Raw genomic sequence first — 18781 nt, 5'->3', positions numbered from 1 at the left:
GGCTGGTGACATTTCTGGCATTTATTTTTGTTCCCGAAGCTGCAGTAATACAGCGTGGAGAGGAACCAGCAGTGTTTGTGGATGCCTGTGGGATCCTCCCCACGTGTGCTCAGGGTGCAAGGCAGGCAGTCAGTGAGGATGCAGAGCCCATTCTGCTGTGGCCAGGCTGTCACTGTCACCTCCCACCTCCCCTCCACGTGCCCCCCGTGCAGGTGTGACCGAGACAGGTGGAACACATTGATCAGTACATCCTGTCCTGTGATACAGAGAGGGATGTTCTCTCCTAAATGACATAGCTGCAGTAATTCCCTGATAGCTTAATTTTTGTTGGTATGTGTTTAGCAAGATCTAATGACCTAAAACTGAACTGCAACATTAAGCAAAATGCAAGTGAGAAAACAAGATTGTGAGGGGCCTCTTACCAAGGCACCAACCTTGTTAAGCCAAAGAAAAATGCTGGTGTGCCACAAACTGGCATCTGTGACACAGCAGAAGCAGCCTTGTTCTCAAGACATAGAAATGGCCTTCTGGATACAGAAGTGCTTTAGCAGGTCTGGTTTGTCGCTCTCCTAATTAGGTGGAAGGGTCTTCCAAGTTGAGCAAAAATATCACAGGGGACCTTTGTGCTGAATTACAGCAGAAAATACTAAACAAAGATCCCTCTGCATTTTATGCACACACCTCCTCTTAATGCTCACTTGTGTCAATCAGAGGAATATCCTCCCATACCAGCACTGTTTCCAGAGGCCCATATAATGGTTTAGTCCTACTCATCTATCTGACCTTTCATCACTGACTTTTCAATGTTTTTATTTCCTTAGCCGTATCCCTCAGAAATTTCCCATGCCATCCAAGCAATACATTCATTATTGAAACTTGTGTGATTTAATAATTTCCTGGCACAATAATTCCAAAACATGTGGGAGGAAATATGGAGAAGGATTTTTCCATCTCCAGGTGTTTATTTTACTGCCTGAATCCTTGCTCTTGACCCTTCTGAGTGGCTTTTTGTTGAACTGCATTTCAACTGCTTGTCTAAGAAAGACCTTCATCCTTGCAGCTGAGGGTGGAGGCGTGGAAGCTCATTCTTAGAAGTCTGATGTGCCTGCTCTAGCATTTCTAGCTTTGAATTTCTGGAGCTGTTTTCTTTTCCACAATCTCCATAAGCTAAACAAACACTTTTTTCAATTGCCTGCTTTACTAATCAGTGTTTGAGATGCAATATTGAGGCCTTTACTGCCCACTCGAGCCAACATGCAGCATGCTGGGTTTACCATGGCAGCCTGCCAGGAGCCCGAGGGCTTCACCTGTGCCCAGGAGAGGTAAGACAAAGAGCACAACCAAAGCAGCTCCTCTGTGGGACACAGCAGCACATTGCTGCTTCCCAGGTGTCACTGGACACCAGCACCTACTGGCAATGACTGAGCAGTGGGGTCTGGGTGCATTAGAAGGCAAGAAGCTGGAGCCTTAATTCAAGAAGGTACTTATTTACGAAATAAGTGCATATTTCTGTTGAGCACTACATTAAAACCATTAAGCTCCCTTATATATTTGCACTTGGGCACATGTAGATGCATTGATGAGTCAGCCTGGCTGTGTTAATGACCTCAGCAGATCTCCAGGGAATGTCTCTGCTTTTCCAGGTGTCTCAAGTGTCAGGGTTATGAAGCCGATTCCTGTAAAAACAATTTTCACTTGGTATTTGAGAGAATCATTAATTCTGACTTACTCTACCTTGCGGTGGTGCTAAATAATGGCATTTGAAAACATTTGAAGAGTCATTTGTTAAGCCTCTACAACCCTGTTATGTACCTGCTCAAAAGTACATAAAATTAACAGTCAGGAAAAGGAAAAGAACCTCTGACGTGTCTCGGCTGCTCTGTTGTTCAATTGCTCAGTCATCTCTGGGCCACACAGTATAACAGAATGTAGATTTATTTTAGCTCTCATCAACTGCTTTGCTGTTTTAGTACCTCTGCCTGGAGTACGGAGTGACTGGAAGATTGCCAGGAAAGGGAAGTCTGTGTGTGAACAGCCGGGAGGGATAATACGTAAATCTGGGGGAAAGAGGCAATTAAAGGCAGTGCTGAGATAGAATGAAAAATAGACAATATTGAGCCTCATCAGAAATAGCAACATAAACAGCCACTTACTGTACAGTGGAGGGAACTTTGCTGTAAATAACTGCATTTTACAGAAAACAGATGGATTATGAAATCTGTGAGCAGACTTACAGAAAGCAGTTTGGTCCATGTTGATGTCTGGCAGGTCCTCCTGGCACAAGGGGACAAAAGGTGGCTTCTCCCTGCTGTTGTATTTACAGAATCCAGAGGGGAGCTGCAAAATTGGATTGCACACGAGCCAAACAGAGCTGAAAATAATTCTGCATGTCATCTGTAACTATGAATGGAGATGACAGAGGAAGTGCTATCTGAGATCAGCAGTGTAATAAATGGTACCTTGTTGCTTTGTAACCCAGCAGCTGAGGAGGTGACACACCAGTGAACACATCTGACTATCCAGAGGGACCATGCCTGGAGCTTACCAGGATCTTGGTATCACCAGCAAATCCAACTGCATCATCTTTTGACACGAGTGGGTGGACTGGGAAGGGACAGACCATTCCAAAATGTTTATGTTACAAATGAGGATGGATTCCAGCTGTGTTTTAATCCTATGGCCTGTATTTGATCATTCTTGTTTTGGAATAATTGATCAAAAAGCTCAACAGTTTCCTGTATTCTACCACTTTTCCAGCTATTTTGCTGGCTTTGTGAATGAGTACAATCAGACACAGCCCAGACACAGCAAATCAAGCTCCTGTTTGCAGACACAAACTTGGCAATATGCATTAACCGAACATAGTTCTTGCATCAGACAACACATCATGTGCTGTCTCGGTCACATTCTGGGCTACAAGAGAAATATGTGGATGTTTAAGGATCTTTTGGAGGGCTCATGAAAGTGCTTATTTCTTAACACTAAACTTGTTTCTTTCAATTCTTTAGTTCTCCTCTTCCAGCATAACCAAAGAAACAAAAGAAGAGCTGCTTATTATTAACATGTTTCAGTCTTCATGAATGGATAGAAACACACAAAGATGACTCACTTCTGATGTGCTGGAGCTGGGGCCTCCCTCCATCCAGAATTTTAAGCACTAGACTCTGGTTGAGTTGGAGCAAATGACTTGTAGAGAGCTAAGATGGAAGAGGGAAAATTCCAACACTGGGGCTAGAACTCACCCCTTAAGATGCAGTATGGCTTGGTGCAGAAAGGAGACAATTAAAAGCTTCTGTATAATAACCTCCATATATTCTTTTTTAAATTAGTACTTTATTAGATCACATTTTTCCACGATGGGAACCAAAAATCCTCAAAGCTACATGACGACAAAATGCTAAATAAATGGTTTAACTAGCACTTTGTATGCTTCCCCTTCCATTTTTGTGTTTGCTAAGGATACTCTACATATCTGGAACAGCACAGTTTGCCAAAAACTTGGTGTAATTTTTTTACATTTCAGGGCACCCCTCAGGCCTTTAGAAAAGTAGAAAGTACCAAATATTCTTTAAAGTGGGGAAGATCTGTCTAAAGAGATAGGATTGTAAATTCCCTCTGGTGCTTGTTAAGGCCTCTGCACGGGAGGTTTTCTCCCTTTATTCAACACCCTTCACCTAAGTAGCATCACTTACACTGAAAGCTCTGGCATAAAGGGGCATGGCTGTCTTCATCTTGTGTCATCTAAATTCATTCTAGTGACAGGGTAGCAAAGTGTTTATGGATTGCTTCTGCCAGCACTTAGTAGGAATTTTTTTTAAGGTACCTTAGTCACTTCATTATGAGGACTTTGAGCATGTAAGCCTGTGCTTGCCTACATTTTATTCCAGCTCAGTCATCTTGCTTGTGTTGTCAAAAATCTAAAAGGCAGCAAACGTGTGATTGTTAAACCTCTTTGGGAAACATCTTTGTGTTGTGTTTGTGTCTTGAAAATTCTAGTTAAGACTGAAGTTCAAGAAAAGCCAGTCTGTTACATTCAGGTTGTGTATGTCATTAAGAACCAAGAAATGCAGAGAACGTCCATTAAACCTGTTCCACAAACAGTTCAAGACAGAGAAAGCCAAGAGTGAATACAAAAATTAGGGTCACTTTTATCTTCAGCTTCCTGAAATCCTACAAGCTGATAATAAAAAAACAGGGCCTTTGTGTTACATAGAACAGCATTACATGGTCTAACAAAAACCTGGTTTTGAAGGGGAGAACACAGTTCAGGAAATAATGGTGTTTTCAGGACAGCATTTCTGAACCTATCTTTAAAGTTAATGCAGACAAAGGTACAGATTCATACAAAAGCAGGAATTTGGGAATAAAGGAATGGAACAAAAATATTTCATGAACAATAAAACTAATTCAAGAAGGTGCAGACCTTGGTCAAAGACTTTTTTTCCCCCCACAGTTTGCACTGACTTCATAGATTTTCCAGTAAGGGCTGAACTCCCACTTCAGCCATTCCTTCTAAATAAAAGTCTCTCCACTCTCTGGCTGCCTATTTTCATGAAAGTTGCTGGAATCCAGTTTCTTTGAGCTTATTCCTCTCCATCACACATGGCTGAATTTGGCCACTGGTCTCAAAACTTACTGTGGTGGGGAAAAGGAAGCAGGCAAACAAGAACAGTCATAAAGAGTTGTTTCCTTCTGGAGATGGGGGAATTCATAGCTTATGAGTTTAGAGAGTGCTTCTTGCCAGGATTAAGAGAAGGGGAAATATATTTTAAATGCCCTATAGAAAATAAAGTCTGTTTACAATCTGCATAGTTTACCACTATACTCGAAAATGTAACAGGGTTTCTGCTTTTCTTGGCTTCATTCTCTTTCCTGGATAATGTAATAATGTTAAGAAAATGAACACTGAGGTTTTCCCTGTCAAGGGTCTATTTCAAAGGAAATAGCTAAAAGGCCCTAACAGTCAATATATTCAGCATTTCCCAAATCACCCTGTTAATCTGCAATTGGCTCATTCAGCCTTGCTGTAGGACAGAGGTGACAACCAGCAGACCCCTCCAGGTCCTTCCCAGCCCTTTCTCGTGCCCTATTTGTGCACACTGACTAGTTATGCTCTAGAGTGGTGTTCAACCACTTGCACCATCTAGGCTAAGATTTTACTTGGTCTGTTTAGAAGCGTAGCTTGGTTTTTGTCATTCCAGACCTGGTGAAATCAGTGAGAGATGCACCCTGGATTTATATCAGCTCCCTCATCCCTTGCCACTGGTTATGTTTTCAAAGAACACATTCACCCTCTACCCGCTTGATGAATGAGCTGCCAGAGGAAACACCCAGGAGGAATTCAGCTCCTCCAAAGGTTGTTGTAGCACACAGCCCTGATCCATCTGCCAGGATTCTGAAGGCACACGTTGACTCCCGTGCCCTCTATCCGGCTTTGCGTCACTCACCAGTAGATCTCTGTTTTTACAAGGCTGGTTGGAGGAGCTGCAATTTCAGCTGAGAAACTGCCCTGTAAGGGATTCAGCACCTGTGCTGCAAAGCCTGGAGAACACCAGTGTCCAGGGAAGGAGCAAAGGGCTCTAGGAACACACAGAGAGCATCGATGTCCGTGTGCTGCTCGTGGACAGAAATGGCTCCTTCCAATGGAAATGCTTCTGGGAGGCAAGACAGGCATTGTTTGCAAGCTACAAGTAAATTGTGTCTCACCATGGCATTCTCTGTGGGGAACCTCAAGACCTCCAGCCTGCACTGCTACTGCCTCTAGACACTTCTGTTCATTTTGACATTAAATGCCATCAGAATCTGCTGATGGAGATGATGGGGATTATAATCTCCAGCAGAGCTTTCATGTCCAGGGACTACAGGGTGGGGCTTCACATACTGAACTAAATTCATAAAGTGACCTTTATCAAGAACATGTCAGGAGTTAAATCCACCATAACAGGGGATTGCCTTTAAATTCTAAGCATGTACAATGCCATTCTTCTTTCAAAGAATGAACTAGAGGGAATTTAAACATTAAACAATTACATATTAAACAACTCTGCAACAGAATCTTTACATTTCAAATAATTTCTTAAAAAACATTACCATTTTTACCAGCTGGGGCTCAGGAGCTTGCACAATGACTTACACAAACCACAGAAGAAACTCATCCAGAGCCTCAGTGTGACCCAGAGTTATGCATTCAGTAAGAACAGATGGAAAAGAAGAATTGAATTCCAGGAGAAAAGAGCACTATTTGAATGGAACTTTGCACTAAAATGGAGAATGACTGCAGGACATGCACAAGGAGTCAGCTCTGGATGGGAGACGGTGAGAGGAGACAGTTCTTGACTCAGCAGTGAGGAGCCTGTTGGAAGGAGAGAAGAGACAGAGGGGAGGAAAGGGGAGGGCTCCACGTCTCCAGGAGACAAGCTGGAAAGAAGTCCAAGGAGCGAGGGTGTGGTTTGAAAAACAAGGAGTACAATTTCAAACTGGATTCTGAGGCAAACAGTCAGTGAGGGCCTCGAGATCCATGAAATACCAATTTTCTCCAGGAGAGACCAAATCGGAACTTTAGGAGCCGTTGTGACGCTCTGACGTTGCTGCACCACCACATCTGGGTGTGACAGCTGACACAGCTTTCCCGAGGTTTGCATTTATCTGGTAAGCAAAATATTGACACTCCGACGGCGCCAGGCAGCGCTGAGCTGGGAACAGCTGTGGATCAACATCCTGCTGTCAGTGCTGTGCCACAGGCAGCAGCTCTCCAGCAGTTTCAACCATCAGGCACGAGGACGAGCAAGTCCAAGATGCAGACTCTCCACCCCTTGGAGCTGCACGTGATCCCACTTGGGCAGGTCTGCAGTGGACACTCTCTAATACAGGCCAGAAGATGTGCCAGTGCCATTTGACTTTTTTGGGATCAAAACAGCAAAGTAGCCAAAAAGTTTGCAAAATGAACACTCGTGCAGTTAAGTGGTGATTTGAACAGATGTTGTTGAGCAAGAACTTCCTTGGATGATTCTGTGGGAAGAAGACTAGAAACATGCACAATACATACAATATTTTTCCATGTAAATAACAGCCTCTCCAAGACAAAAATGCAGCTCTTCTCAAGGATGTTTTCAAACACTGAAAAAAAAAAAAAAAAGCATCAGGCTGCCATCCATAGGATGAGCCAGAAAACCAAATATTTGGATGAGAACAACCTCTGAAATAAATAGAGAAACATTTACCAGGAGCTTTTCCATTTGCTTTGTTGAAGGATTTCTAGGGATTACGCTCTTCTCAGCTGCTGGATGCTGTGGCTCTGCCTTGTATAAGGGAGCAGGAGAGTAGCAGTCACTAATCAGAGGGGCACTAACACAACGAACCATTAGAGACCCTTTACATTGCCTTTTAATAGACTATAGACTGTAGGAGAAATACCTTAAATAAGGCCAGTAGTGCCTTCCCATTGAGAGATCCCAAACTAAATATAGAAAACAAGGTTAAAATAGTCAGTTAAAACATCCATGCACACAGCTGACTGTGCAGAGGGCAGTTCCTTTTGCAGCAGGCTGCAAAGTGGACAAAAGATGGCAAAACACTTTTCCCATTTTTTTTTTTTGATTTGTGCCACAGTGTCCAGCACTTTCACAGAGCTGAATGTAACCCTTGGGATCAGCAAAGCCAGGTCTTATAAAGGACAGATATTTAAACACAGAGAGGTGTAAAGAAGGTACAGATGAGAAAGACATCAGCAGACAGAAGTGTGGCAAAGCACTCTTACATAAAGGCAGATGCTTTTTTTATGATGGATATTGTGGGATGTTGTAATTAGGATTTGGCCAGCTGGGATTGGGCATGAAGGATTATATTATTAAAACTGGAGTGAAGAAATATAACAGACCTTTAATTTTAATTATACTTTAAAAGAGACTCGATTTCCTTGCCAGTGATCTCTCTAGTTCACATCAGCAGTTTGGTGCCAGACTACTAAGAGGGATTGCACACAATACACAGTGACTTTTGTGCATTTGTAATTCTTAATGATAAAAATAAGTCTCAGGGACAAATCTGTTGCTTCTTTCTTTTGTCACAGTTCTCTTTAAAACAAATGATATAAAAATGTATATAGTATAACTATGTACATTACTTAAGAGGTCTTTATTTGTGAAATAAATGATGGAAGTCTGTGCCTTGTTTTTCTTTAAGATATAGTTAGCTATAAACTAAAGAGCAAAAATAGGAGGTCTGGATATAAATAATTAGCATCCATAAAGTGACTGTAAGGGAGGACAGTTGACAGAAGAAAACACAGAACAAACTCACTATACCAACATGGGCTGGTGACAGATGATGTCCTGACGTCCCACTGATGGTCTGTCTCTGCAGCACTGCTGACTTGCCCTCATTTGGAAACTCATAACCCACCTTAATTAAAATACTAACAAACCTGCAGGGCAGATGCTACTCAAACCCCTTTTGACCATGTAAAGAAAAGTTGTCTCCACTTCAGCTCCAGTTTTTGCTTTGTTCTTTTGAGAGACCAGACCTTGGTACTTAACCCCAGTCAGGAGTCTTCTGGGGACAGCTACAGATCCCAGATTTCCTGAGGGCTTTAGCAGCACCTCATCCCAGCCACGTGTTCAATGGGCTGTTCAGGGTTTCCTCTGTCCAGATGTAGACCTTCGTGTCTCCCAAATATGGCAAAGGGGTCCCCGTGGCTGCAGCCTGTGACTGTGCATGCCAGTAGAACCCAAGGTGTCTCAGCAGAGCCATGCCTATGATTCCTTTGGAAATCTAACCCAGTTTTGGCAATTCCCATCTCCATGTATTAAAAATGAATGAGGTGAAGTTAAAATAATGAGGTTTTAAATTGTAATACATTTGAAACTGTTTTAATCTGCCTTCTGGTTTTGAGTCTTCAGGGGTCCCTTGTTCAGCTTTGCTTCACAACTCAGTACATAAGAAACTAATCTATAAAAAATTAAATTAGAGATTCTCCTGTAATCCTGTGTTTCCCAGAGCTGAGCTCTCTGGGAAAATGTGAACAACACAATGCTCTGGATAAAAGTGCTGGAGCTAGCAACACTGCAGCAATTTCCATCTCAAAGGATTACTGTAATTTAGGAGAAATATAATAGCTTTAACATTACCTTCACCTCCCTCATCTGATGCTAATGGGCTGGCTAGGAGTGAGGGTGAAAGAAAAAGGTGTTGATGTACCTCTTGCATGTTGAACCCTTCACTTCTTGGTTATTCAATAACTTCCAATTCGCAGTGTCAACTCTTGGGGGAAGGAGCCCTATTCCCATTTAGAAATCGCACGGGGCAAAACAGCGGGATGGTTTTCCAAACATATGGTCATAAAACCCCTCACGTACCTCCGGGCAGGGCTGCAGGCAGCAAAGCCCACATGGCGCTAGGGCAAGTCAAGGTGGGCCAAGGGCAGCTGTTCCGCCGGACCCCAGCGCTGGCCGAGCCCCTTGGGTGTCCCGGGGGCTCCCGAGGAGGAGAAGGAGAGCCACGCTCTGGCACTGCCGGCCACGACGGCAGGTGCCGGGCAGGCGGCTCCCGTTCCCCAGTGCCCACCAAGGGCCACCGCCGGGGGGGGCAGCGCCTGGGCGTCCCCTGCCTCCCTCCTCACCCCGGCGGGAGCCCGGGGCGCTGAGGGCAGGGACCATCGCCCCGGCACCGCCAAGCTGCTCTGGGGAAGCCCCGAGGTCGGTGTGAGGGTGGGTCGAGGACAGTCCCGGGGTCGGTGTGAGGGGAGCCCGGGGCAGCCCCGGGGTCGGTGCGAGGGTGGGTCGGGGACAGCCTCGGGGGTTAATGTGAAGGGAGGCCGGGGCAGCCCCGGGGGTCGGTGTGAGGGTGGGTCGGGGACAGCCTCGGGGGTTAATGTGAAGGGAGGCCGGGGCAGCCCCGAGGGTCGGTGTGAGGGTGGGGCGGGGACAGCCGCGAGGGTCTGTGTGAGGGGAGCCCGGGGCAGCACCGGAGGGAGCCGGGGAGGGGTCTGGGTCACGTGAGCGCGTGTGGCAGCAGCGGAAGGATACCTGCACTTTAGCAACCCCTCCCGCCCCTCTCCGTTGGCCGTAGCCGGGGCGGGGATCCCCCTCTCCTGGGAGCGTCGTCCCTAGCCCATCCCCTCAGTGGGAGTGCAGGGACAGCGGGGCAGAGGAAGAGCGGGGGGTTGAGGGCGGGCGAGGGGCGGCGGCGATGGGCGGGGGAAAGAAGCGCGGCGGGGAGGGACTATTTGAGGAGACCCTGGCAGGCTGGCGAGGTGCGGAGTGATTCCGGCGGCGAGTGAGCGGCCCCGCGCTGAGGCCGAGGAGGGCGGCGGGCGCGCCGAGCGCCATCCCAGCGAGGGCTCCGCGCCTGCGCCGCTCCCGCAGCCGTGAGGGGAGCACCGGCCCCCGCTCCGCTGCACCGCCCGCCCCTGCCCCGCGCCCCTGCCCCGGGCAGCTCGCCCCCAGTCATGGCCCAGATACTGCCCATTCGCTTCCAGGAGCATTTCCAGGTGAGCGCGGCGGGGCGGCGGCGGACGCGAGGGGAAGGGGCTCCCCCTCCTCTGCCTCACCCCGTCCCTCACGGGGTGGGGGGGGGCCGCGGCCTAGGCGGGCCGGGGGCGCGCTGAGGGGCAGGGAGAGGTGGCCAGGCCGCGGGGGGAACCCCCTCCGTCCCCTGGGACCCCCTCCGTGCCTTCTTTCCCTCCCTGCGGAGCGCGGCCGCCGTCCCGCTGGGCGCCGCGGGAAGGCGCGCGGGGCCGAGCCCGCCCCCGGTGCGGGCTCTGAGCTGCCTCGTCTGTCTGTCCGTCCGCCCGTCCATCCCTCCATCTATCGCCGGGGCTGCCTCTCCGCGCCGTGCGGAGCGGCCGCGATTTGTGCAGAGTCACTCGCCACCTGAGGGACCTCCCGCTCCGGGGAGGGGGAGGCGCCGCGCCGGGGCCGCGCCGCTCGCCCCGGGGACCGCGGGCGCTCCCGCCCTGGCTCGGGGGACGCCGCAGTCTTGCAGAGGGATCGCGGTTTTTCTGTTTTACCATCACCCTCAGGATCGCGGAGGTTCCGGGGAACCTCTTTCTGTGCAGCTCGAGCTGCGAGGAAATCGGTGAGATGAGGTGCAAGAAAGCATTTGGACTTGGAAGCTGCACAGCTTCTGTCCCTTCTTCCAAACATAACAATATTTTAAAAAATCCTCCCCCAGAATAACATGGTTGTCTTAATAGCCTGTTAAAACTGTAATGCCAGCGTTGGAAGAGATCCATGACTAATGGATGCAGCACAGACAAACCGGTTTATCTGTTTCCTTGTGACCCGGTGGTGAGGGAGGGTTGTAAATGGAGTGAGAGAACAGCGGTCTCTGAACATGCAGTTTGAGGCAGGAATTAAAGGAATTTGCTAAATGAATGAGAGAACAGGAAGTGGACTTGGCAAGTCATCCTTCTGTCGCTGTACCGCCCCTTTCTGTCAAATCAGGCATCCATTTCAAAATACAAACGGGGCATCATCCCTCAGTGAGGACTTGGTGCCTCTTCAGACATTTCAGCTGGGGAAATGGTTATGGCTACTTCCAGCTCCCTTTGGGAAGTGGTTTTTGCTTAACTGGAAGAACTGTCCCGGTGACCCTAGAAGGAGCTCTGGCCTGAAAAACAGTAATTAGAGCTAGTGAATTCCAGAAATATCTAATCTCTGTGCCCAAGGGAGCAGACACACCTGTGTCCTGAGTTTTCATGGGTTAGGAGAGTTTAACAGGGTGAAGAATTCTGTTGTCACTCCACCCCCTCCCTGCCTGTGTCCACTATAGCAGTGATTGTAATAATCTCAAATAGGTTCCTAAGAGCTGCAGTACAGTTTTCTAAGTAAGAAACTTGGGGTCAAAGTGTTTCTGATGTCAGACTCTCCTTAGAGAGAAGCCTGTAGTTCTTACAGTTTAAAACTAGCAAACATAACCAATCCTGCTGATTGTGTTTGGTCTATACAACAACGATGAGAAGACATCACACTTAATATGCAGGAGGTGTACTGGGCTGCTTTGCATGTCAAATGACTGTTTCTGTGATTACTGGTGGTGTGTGTCTTGCAACACTGCCAATATCAGCATTGTGGGACCTCAGTTTTGGGTGAGGGGCTCCCCACCTGCTTCTCGAGGGATCTGTGCTGAAGTCATATTCTATTTTTTGCTACCACCTGCTTTTGGTCTCAAATAATTTGATCTTATTTAAAGGGCTAAATCTGTGCTTGAGTGACTTTTCCCCAGCGTGAAAGCTGCGTGGAAGAGCAGGGAAAACCTTGGGATGCCCATTGTTAACATGTAGGACCCAATTTCATCAGCATTCACTCTATGCTGCTTCTCCCCCCCAGGCTGAGTGCAGGAGCTCTAAAGCAATACTGAAGTTGGGATCAGGAGTAGCTGGTAATAGGAATGCAGTCAGCCTCCTCAGTGCTGCTTCTGCAGTTGTCCCTACATGGTGGGATAAATAGGGAGGGAAAATGAAAGGAATGTAAGAACTCAGAGTGTTTGATCTGGCTGGATATCTGCAGTACAGTTTTATCAGCTCTAACTTAATGTTATGTGTTGTAAACATCTAGAGTCATGAATAAATGATACGTGCTCCTTATTACTGACTGGTAGGGAACTTGTGGAAACGTGAGGCCTTCCCTTCCTAATTCTATGCTGTCACCCATATTTAGCTTAATCTCTTCCCCCCCTCCCCACTACTTCCAAGCAATTGGCTTGACTACAGATAAATTATCATATTTAGTATTAGTGTAGCAAATGTACTATGCTGCTTCATGATAAATCCAAAAAAGTTACAGTTCCTTGTAACTGTGCTGTTTTCAGTGATCCTGAGTTGAATCTTTCTGTAGCTTAAGTCAATCTGTGTACTGTTTGTACCTCTAGCCTTTTTAATTAATTAATATGGCTTTAAGTGATTAGAAGATTGGTTAGTGATATAATTAATTCCAAATTCAGCCTGTTGCTGATGAAATGTGATTTCCCTCAAGTTCAGAGTTTTCCCGAGGTAGCTGTATGTACTTTACTAAAAGAAGAACTGAACCATGCAGTGCTCTCCAGAGAAGCTAAACATAAGTTGCAGTGCTAAATACTGAACTCTTCTCTCCCACTCTCTCTTGCTGGAAGTGGATAAATGGTAGTGTGAAGTGAAACAGAGATCTTGGTCCACGTAGAATTGGAGGAGTGCTGGGGATCAGCAGACTGTTTACATTCCTTGTGCAGCTCATTTTGCCTTGTGTTGATCATCCTTCTGACTGAACAGTAGCTCCAAGGCTGTGCAGGAGGAGTGACTGCCAGTCACAGAGCACGTAAATGTGGAGTTGTTACAGCTTGTGTGTTCAAGTCCCGTGTGAGCTGAAGGTTGGAGAATAGTGGCAGTGCAAAAAGATACCCAGGTCTTGTTGGGGTAGAAGAAACTCGAGTCTGTTTAGCTACATTTAATACAATTGAACAGTAGTTTCTAGAGGTGAACTCTCACTATGAGTCTTCACAAATTCATAAAATACTTGCACCTTGCTCAGTCTTCCCCCCAAGGATATTGAAGTTAGGTCCCATAGCACTGGAGGGGAATAAGGCAAGGCCTTAGTTTTTCCCTGTCTGGTGGCTGCCCAGCTGCAGCAGCCCAGACTATGCCAAGCTCCACTACAGTGAATTACTAGTGCACACTACTTAAACTAATGTGATTTAATCAGGTTCTTAACTCCAGTGCTTCTGTTGGAGCAGTGAATTATAAATTATTTACCAGATTGAACTCTTGCGAGGGGATTGTGATTTACAATGGCAGTGCTGTGAAAGACCAAATATGCTGGGATATAGGCTGGAAGCAATGCTGCTGGAATTCAGTGTACAAAGTGTTCCTGATCTAAAATTAAAACTTTTCCTTTACTTAGTCATTGGTTTTCTCTTAAAAGCTTCTCTTTGTGCCCTGAGCTTTTTACAGTTCTTACTAGTAAAAATCTCTGCTTGTCTGCAGAGAAGACTGTTGTTTGTGCAGTCTCAGGTTCCAAGGCTGGGGCCTTCATCCCTTAGATGGAGAGACATACAGTTCCACTTTCTGTTCAATAACTGATCCAGGCTCTTGAGCACAGCCAACTACTGTGAAAAAACTTGTGTGCATGACATGCTCTCCATACATAAGTGTTGTGCATTTTGGTGCAGCACTGAGAGGCTGAAGCATTCTGGTTTTAAACATAAAGGATGTGGATTTACTTCTGTCATTTTCAAGGCAAAACTGGTTTCTCTTTGGATACTCTGGCTTGTCTTATTAAGAATTACTTTCTGTTGTGAAATGGGCAGGACAGAACTGAATGGCTTTTATGAATTTGCTTTGGCTAGACATGTGGACTTAAGAAGCACTCAGGATATTTGCAAGCTGTGACTCTTTAGACTTGTATTGAAAAGGTAGGGCTGACTATTATGACTTGATTTAGCTGTTTAGTGATGAAGAGACCATATTTGCTCACTGGATTCAAAAGTGCCTCACACATGGTAGGGAGACTCATTCACAGACATACAGGAACAGATTTTTGTATAGAGAGTAACGGGCATTTAAGATGAAAACCTAATCCAGCTGCAGCTAAAACCTCTGAGCTGGTGGTCTTGCATGTTTTGGGTCTTCCATATTTCCTTGCTGTCCCTCACCTGTGAAAGTGGGAACTATATCAGGAGATGAGGTGAGCAGGGATGCCCAACAATTATGTGCACATCCTTATTGGGGATGATTGTAACTTTATATGGTCACATGAGGAAGAGTTATGGGGAACTGTTAGTGCATTCTTGGTTTGTATTATGTTTAAAAGGATACGTGCTTACAGAGCTTTTAGCAGGCAGTTTTTACTGGGATATGTATAGCCTCTGTCCAAGCCCTACTCTTTTTAATGGCCTTAAACAACAGTTGATCACCTCTAACAAGCATTTCTACTAGAGCTGTGTGGCATAAAGCTGAAATGGGATATTTACTGAACTCCAGAGAGACATTAAATTCATAAAGTTCTTCTGACTCCTGCATTTAACTAATCGTAGATCCTAATTATTGGGGTGTCAGTATTAGGCAGTATGTTATGCTTAAGTAGTCCCATTAGACAAATGGACTTTGTTTGTAGGCTTTGTGTTAGTATCTGAGTTGGTCTGTACTGGCTTAGTCTGGAATTCTTGTGTAAAAAAAGCCCATTTTGACTCCATTTCTTAGCAAATGGTACAATGCTGGTAAAAAAGAACAGGGAAAGACTAAATATCAGATTAATAATTGTATTTCATCCTATGAATGTTTGTATCTTCATTCATGTTGAGAATCAAGCAGTGCATCTCAGGTTCATCTTTACCATGTCAGTAAGTTGTCAGTACCTATAAGATGCTTAAAAATAAGTTTGGTATCTGAGCCAGCCTGCAGTAGTACCAGATATCTGTGAAGCAAAGATCTTTGTTATCTGGTTTGCTCAGCCTGATGGTGAAGCTGGTTCTGTGCTGTGTGTGTAGATAATGGGTGTTAGGGCAGGAAAGGGCAGGAGATGCATTAGACTGTTACTGGTAGAACAGAATGTTACTCTTCCCTCTCCAGGGAGGCTCACTGTAACCTACCTGGGGTGCTTGGCGGGGCTTAATTGTAGTACCCAAAAGTAAAGTGTGGGGGAAATCATGGAAATGACGGTAAATGGAATCATGGAATTGTAGTAAATGTCTCCGGAATCACTTTGTAATATTGAATCTTTCTTTTCAGAAGAAAGCACACTTAGTTGGAGAGAGAAGGCCTCACCTGAGGCCTTTTAAGATACACAGCAAATTGCTTGCTGCCTGCTGTAATAAAGTTTAATTAATTTCGTGCTTGAGGAAGGGGAGAAGGTGCTTTAGAACAACCTAATCCAAATCATCTCAGCAGGGTTGTCCAATCCAGGATAGAAATGATGCTGGCTGATGTCCCTTTATTTGGTGGTAGAGGAATTCTGCCTCTTACACTGCCTCACTTACTATCTCACAAGGATACTTGCCACTCCCCTGATGGGCAGGAACAGTCTTCAGTGTTTTCAGATTGCTACACTGTGAAGTATTGTCATCATTCCCTGAGGCTTGCAGCATTCCCATGACCATCCTTTAGGAAGTACTGACATCTTGCCTTTAAAAGATGTGATGGACTTCCCTAATAATACAGGTGGCAGTGATAATCATGCAGAATTCAGCAGTGCATTTTCTATTTATAATAGTTAAAATGGGAAATAGATGCAAAATCTTATTTAGTGAAGATACCCAAAATGTTGTTCTTCAACATGGACCAAAGTTTGGAGTGAATAATCGTGAGCTTAAAGCTGAACTTCAAGTAGGCAGTGCCTCAAGGTTCTCACTGTGCAAAGCAGGTGGCCAGGGGCTGTCTCTTGAAGAGTAGGTCAGACTGTAGCACACTAATTGAGAAGAGACCTGGAGGAAGCTTCAGTGCTTTGGAAATACATCTGGATTTGGATTAATTAAGTTAGGAGTTTGGCTGTGCTGCTGTTAAATCTCTTGACTGTTCTAGTGGTGTTTAACTGGTCTCTTAGAATGGTCTGTGCTCTACTGGCAGATGGACTCGGATCGTGCTCAGCATTAAAGTGCTCAAGTGCCTACTGTGAACATGTAATTTGTCACAATATGTGGACAATGTCTGATATAGAGCACGAGAGCAAGAACAGTGGAATTAAGAGCCTGTCATTTATTCCTCTGTTGTTCAAGGTCACAGAAGTTGATGGAGCTACAACTTGCATGTTTATTGGGTACTAAAATGTTCTGTGTTACACATGGAAGGTACAGGAGTTGTCTTGGTATGGTAACTTCTTTCCTTACTGGCACACAAGCCTGTAATAACCACCTGCCCAGCGGACCTGTTCTCAAAACTCCAGGTGCCAGGACCTTGTGCCTAAACACTGCTTCTCTTTTGGAATGAATGGCACCTGCTGAAGTTCAGTAGTGTGTATTGAAGTGTTTGCCTCTGAAGGGAGGTGTAGCTGGATGGCTCTCAATTCTGCTGAGAGACACCTGCAGGAACGATAAAGGTCCTTTTCCACATGTGTACACTGGGCTCCTGTTGCCTTACTGAAACCTGAGTGTTGAGATTTGCAGTTACTGAGCTGAGTGGCTCTTCATTAGTCAGCTCAACAGAAAACAAACAATTCCTGAGGCGTTCCTGGGCACAGTCCTGAACACACCACATTGGAGGTATCTGTTACATACCCAATTTACAATTTAAGTGAGTAGCTTTACAGAAGCTGTAACAAACCGTGATCAGCCAGTTCAAACCCATGAAAACAGTGTTTGTGACGCCATCACAGGAATTCTTGCCCGAGGGTTTTATAGTCTATTGTAGGAAGGTCCTGGTGCTGTGTATCAAAGGAGTCTAATGACTCAGTGATGCTGGTGGTAGACTCTGTCCTGTCTCCTTGAGGGCAGTAATTTTTCATTTGCAGTGCACTGAAAAGCAGTGTAGGTTAATCCCTTGAGAGGCTTCAGTGAAGCTGATACAGTTCCTGTGCTTGAAAAGCATCGCTCTGGGGCATAAAGCAGGTGCTCAGGCTTGTCAGAGTTACTGTTATATAAAATGTGGGTTGCAGACATACCAAGCTGGGCTGTGCTGCACAGGTAAACCTGATTTACTGCAGACCAATGGAACAGTGGTGCTGCCACCTCCTCCTGTTAGCCTGAGATTGAGAGTGAATGGAAACAAAGTGTAACACAAAAGGATGAAAATGAGAAATAGCCAACTTCTAGGGCTGTCTATTCAGCAGCACAAAATGACTTCAAGTTACATTAAGAGTAGTAACTGCTTTGTTCCTACTGTTGTGTGGTTGAGCACAAGTTATGTTTTGAGAGTTGGGCATAAGGCTGGAGGGGGCCTGCATTGCAATCCCAGCCTTTGTGGCATGACCTCTTGGGCAAGGAGAGGTGGAATGGCTGATTATTTTAACACATCCTTCTTAGCTTTTACGGGTAAAAATAAGATTCTAAGAAGATGAAAAGGTCCACTTGTAAAAATAGGCCATTTGAGACCTGCTATGTAGACTTCATTCCATAATGTTGCTAGGAATGGGTTGCATAAGGGTAGTTGGTTCTTTCTGTATGACCCACTGATGCTGAATGTTGTAGTTCTGCCACTTAAGTTTTGAATATTGAATTTACCAGCCTTGTTAAAACTGGAATAGTGATGCTACTCCTATTGTTCTGTCTATCACATTACTAGAACCAGGTTAAGCTTAAGTTAAATCTCCTTTTAGTTTGCATCAATAACACAACTTTGGAATGTGTTTAGGACCTGAATACTGACAGCTGTGTAGTTCTTTATCTGTGGAACAAAGTGAATCAGAAGATAAGTCATAGTTCAATAATATACACTCTGGTCAGAGAAATCTGTCAGTCTTGCATTTCCTTCTGGAGGAGATTTAGACACAGAGGCTTGAGTTAGACCTTCAACATGGGAAGGATAATAAAGCACTCTCTTTTGTCTCTCTAGCTCCAAAATTTGGGTATTAACCCAGCAAACATTGGCTTCAGCACCCTCACAATGGAATCTGACAAGTTCATCTGCATCAGGGAGAAGGTGGGAGAGCAGGCACAGGTAGTGATAATTGACATGAGCGATCCCACAACACCCATCAGGCGCCCAATTTCTGCAGAAAGTGCCATCATGAATCCAGCCTCCAAAGTCATAGCACTGAAAGGTGAGTAACCCCTGGTCACTGCAGTATGGAAACTGCTGTTTAGCTGCATTACTGCTTATGAATGCTCTTCAGCTTTATGTAAATTTTCTAAGAAGAATGTATATGAGGATAAGAATTCTTGC

The 18781-nt window shown here is 45.4% G+C and overlaps 1 protein-coding gene and 1 long non-coding RNA gene across 6 annotated transcripts in view; one reads left to right on the top strand and one right to left on the bottom strand.

The window, feature by feature from the left end:
- Positions 1-866: 866 nt before the first annotated feature.
- Positions 867-10150, bottom strand: LOC135424028 (uncharacterized). 2 transcript variants are annotated; one of them, XR_010435061.1, is made up of 5 exons: positions 9126-10150; positions 7221-7298; positions 2235-7116; positions 1859-2057; positions 867-1676 (listed from the first exon to the last, which is right to left on the bottom strand). It is a non-coding gene; the product is annotated as an uncharacterized LOC135424028 (long non-coding RNA). The 2 variants fall into 2 exon arrangements; XR_010435060.1 differs by lacking the exon at positions 9126-10150 and adding an exon at positions 7414-9110.
- A 142-nt stretch (positions 10151-10292) lies between these two features.
- CLTCL1 (clathrin heavy chain like 1) overlaps positions 10293-18781 on the top strand; it is a 35447-nt gene continuing 26958 nt past the window's right edge. For all 4 annotated transcript variants that reach the window (XR_010435058.1, XM_064674795.1, XM_064674796.1 and 1 more), the window contains exons 1-2: positions 10293-10486; positions 18452-18659. Coding sequence is in view for 3 of the 4 variants with exons in the window: in XM_064674795.1 (XP_064530865.1) it covers positions 10445-10486; positions 18452-18659 (250 nt within the window). In the remaining variant the exon portion in view is untranslated. The remainder of the gene's footprint in view (positions 10487-18451; positions 18660-18781) is intronic.

The sequence above is a fragment of the Pseudopipra pipra genome, chromosome 18 (genome assembly GCF_036250125.1).
Source record: "Pseudopipra pipra isolate bDixPip1 chromosome 18, bDixPip1.hap1, whole genome shotgun sequence".
NCBI lineage: Eukaryota > Metazoa > Chordata > Aves > Passeriformes > Pipridae > Pseudopipra > Pseudopipra pipra.
The sequence above is the reverse complement of the archived record's forward strand: the minus strand, read 5'-3'. Positions and strand labels throughout refer to the sequence as shown.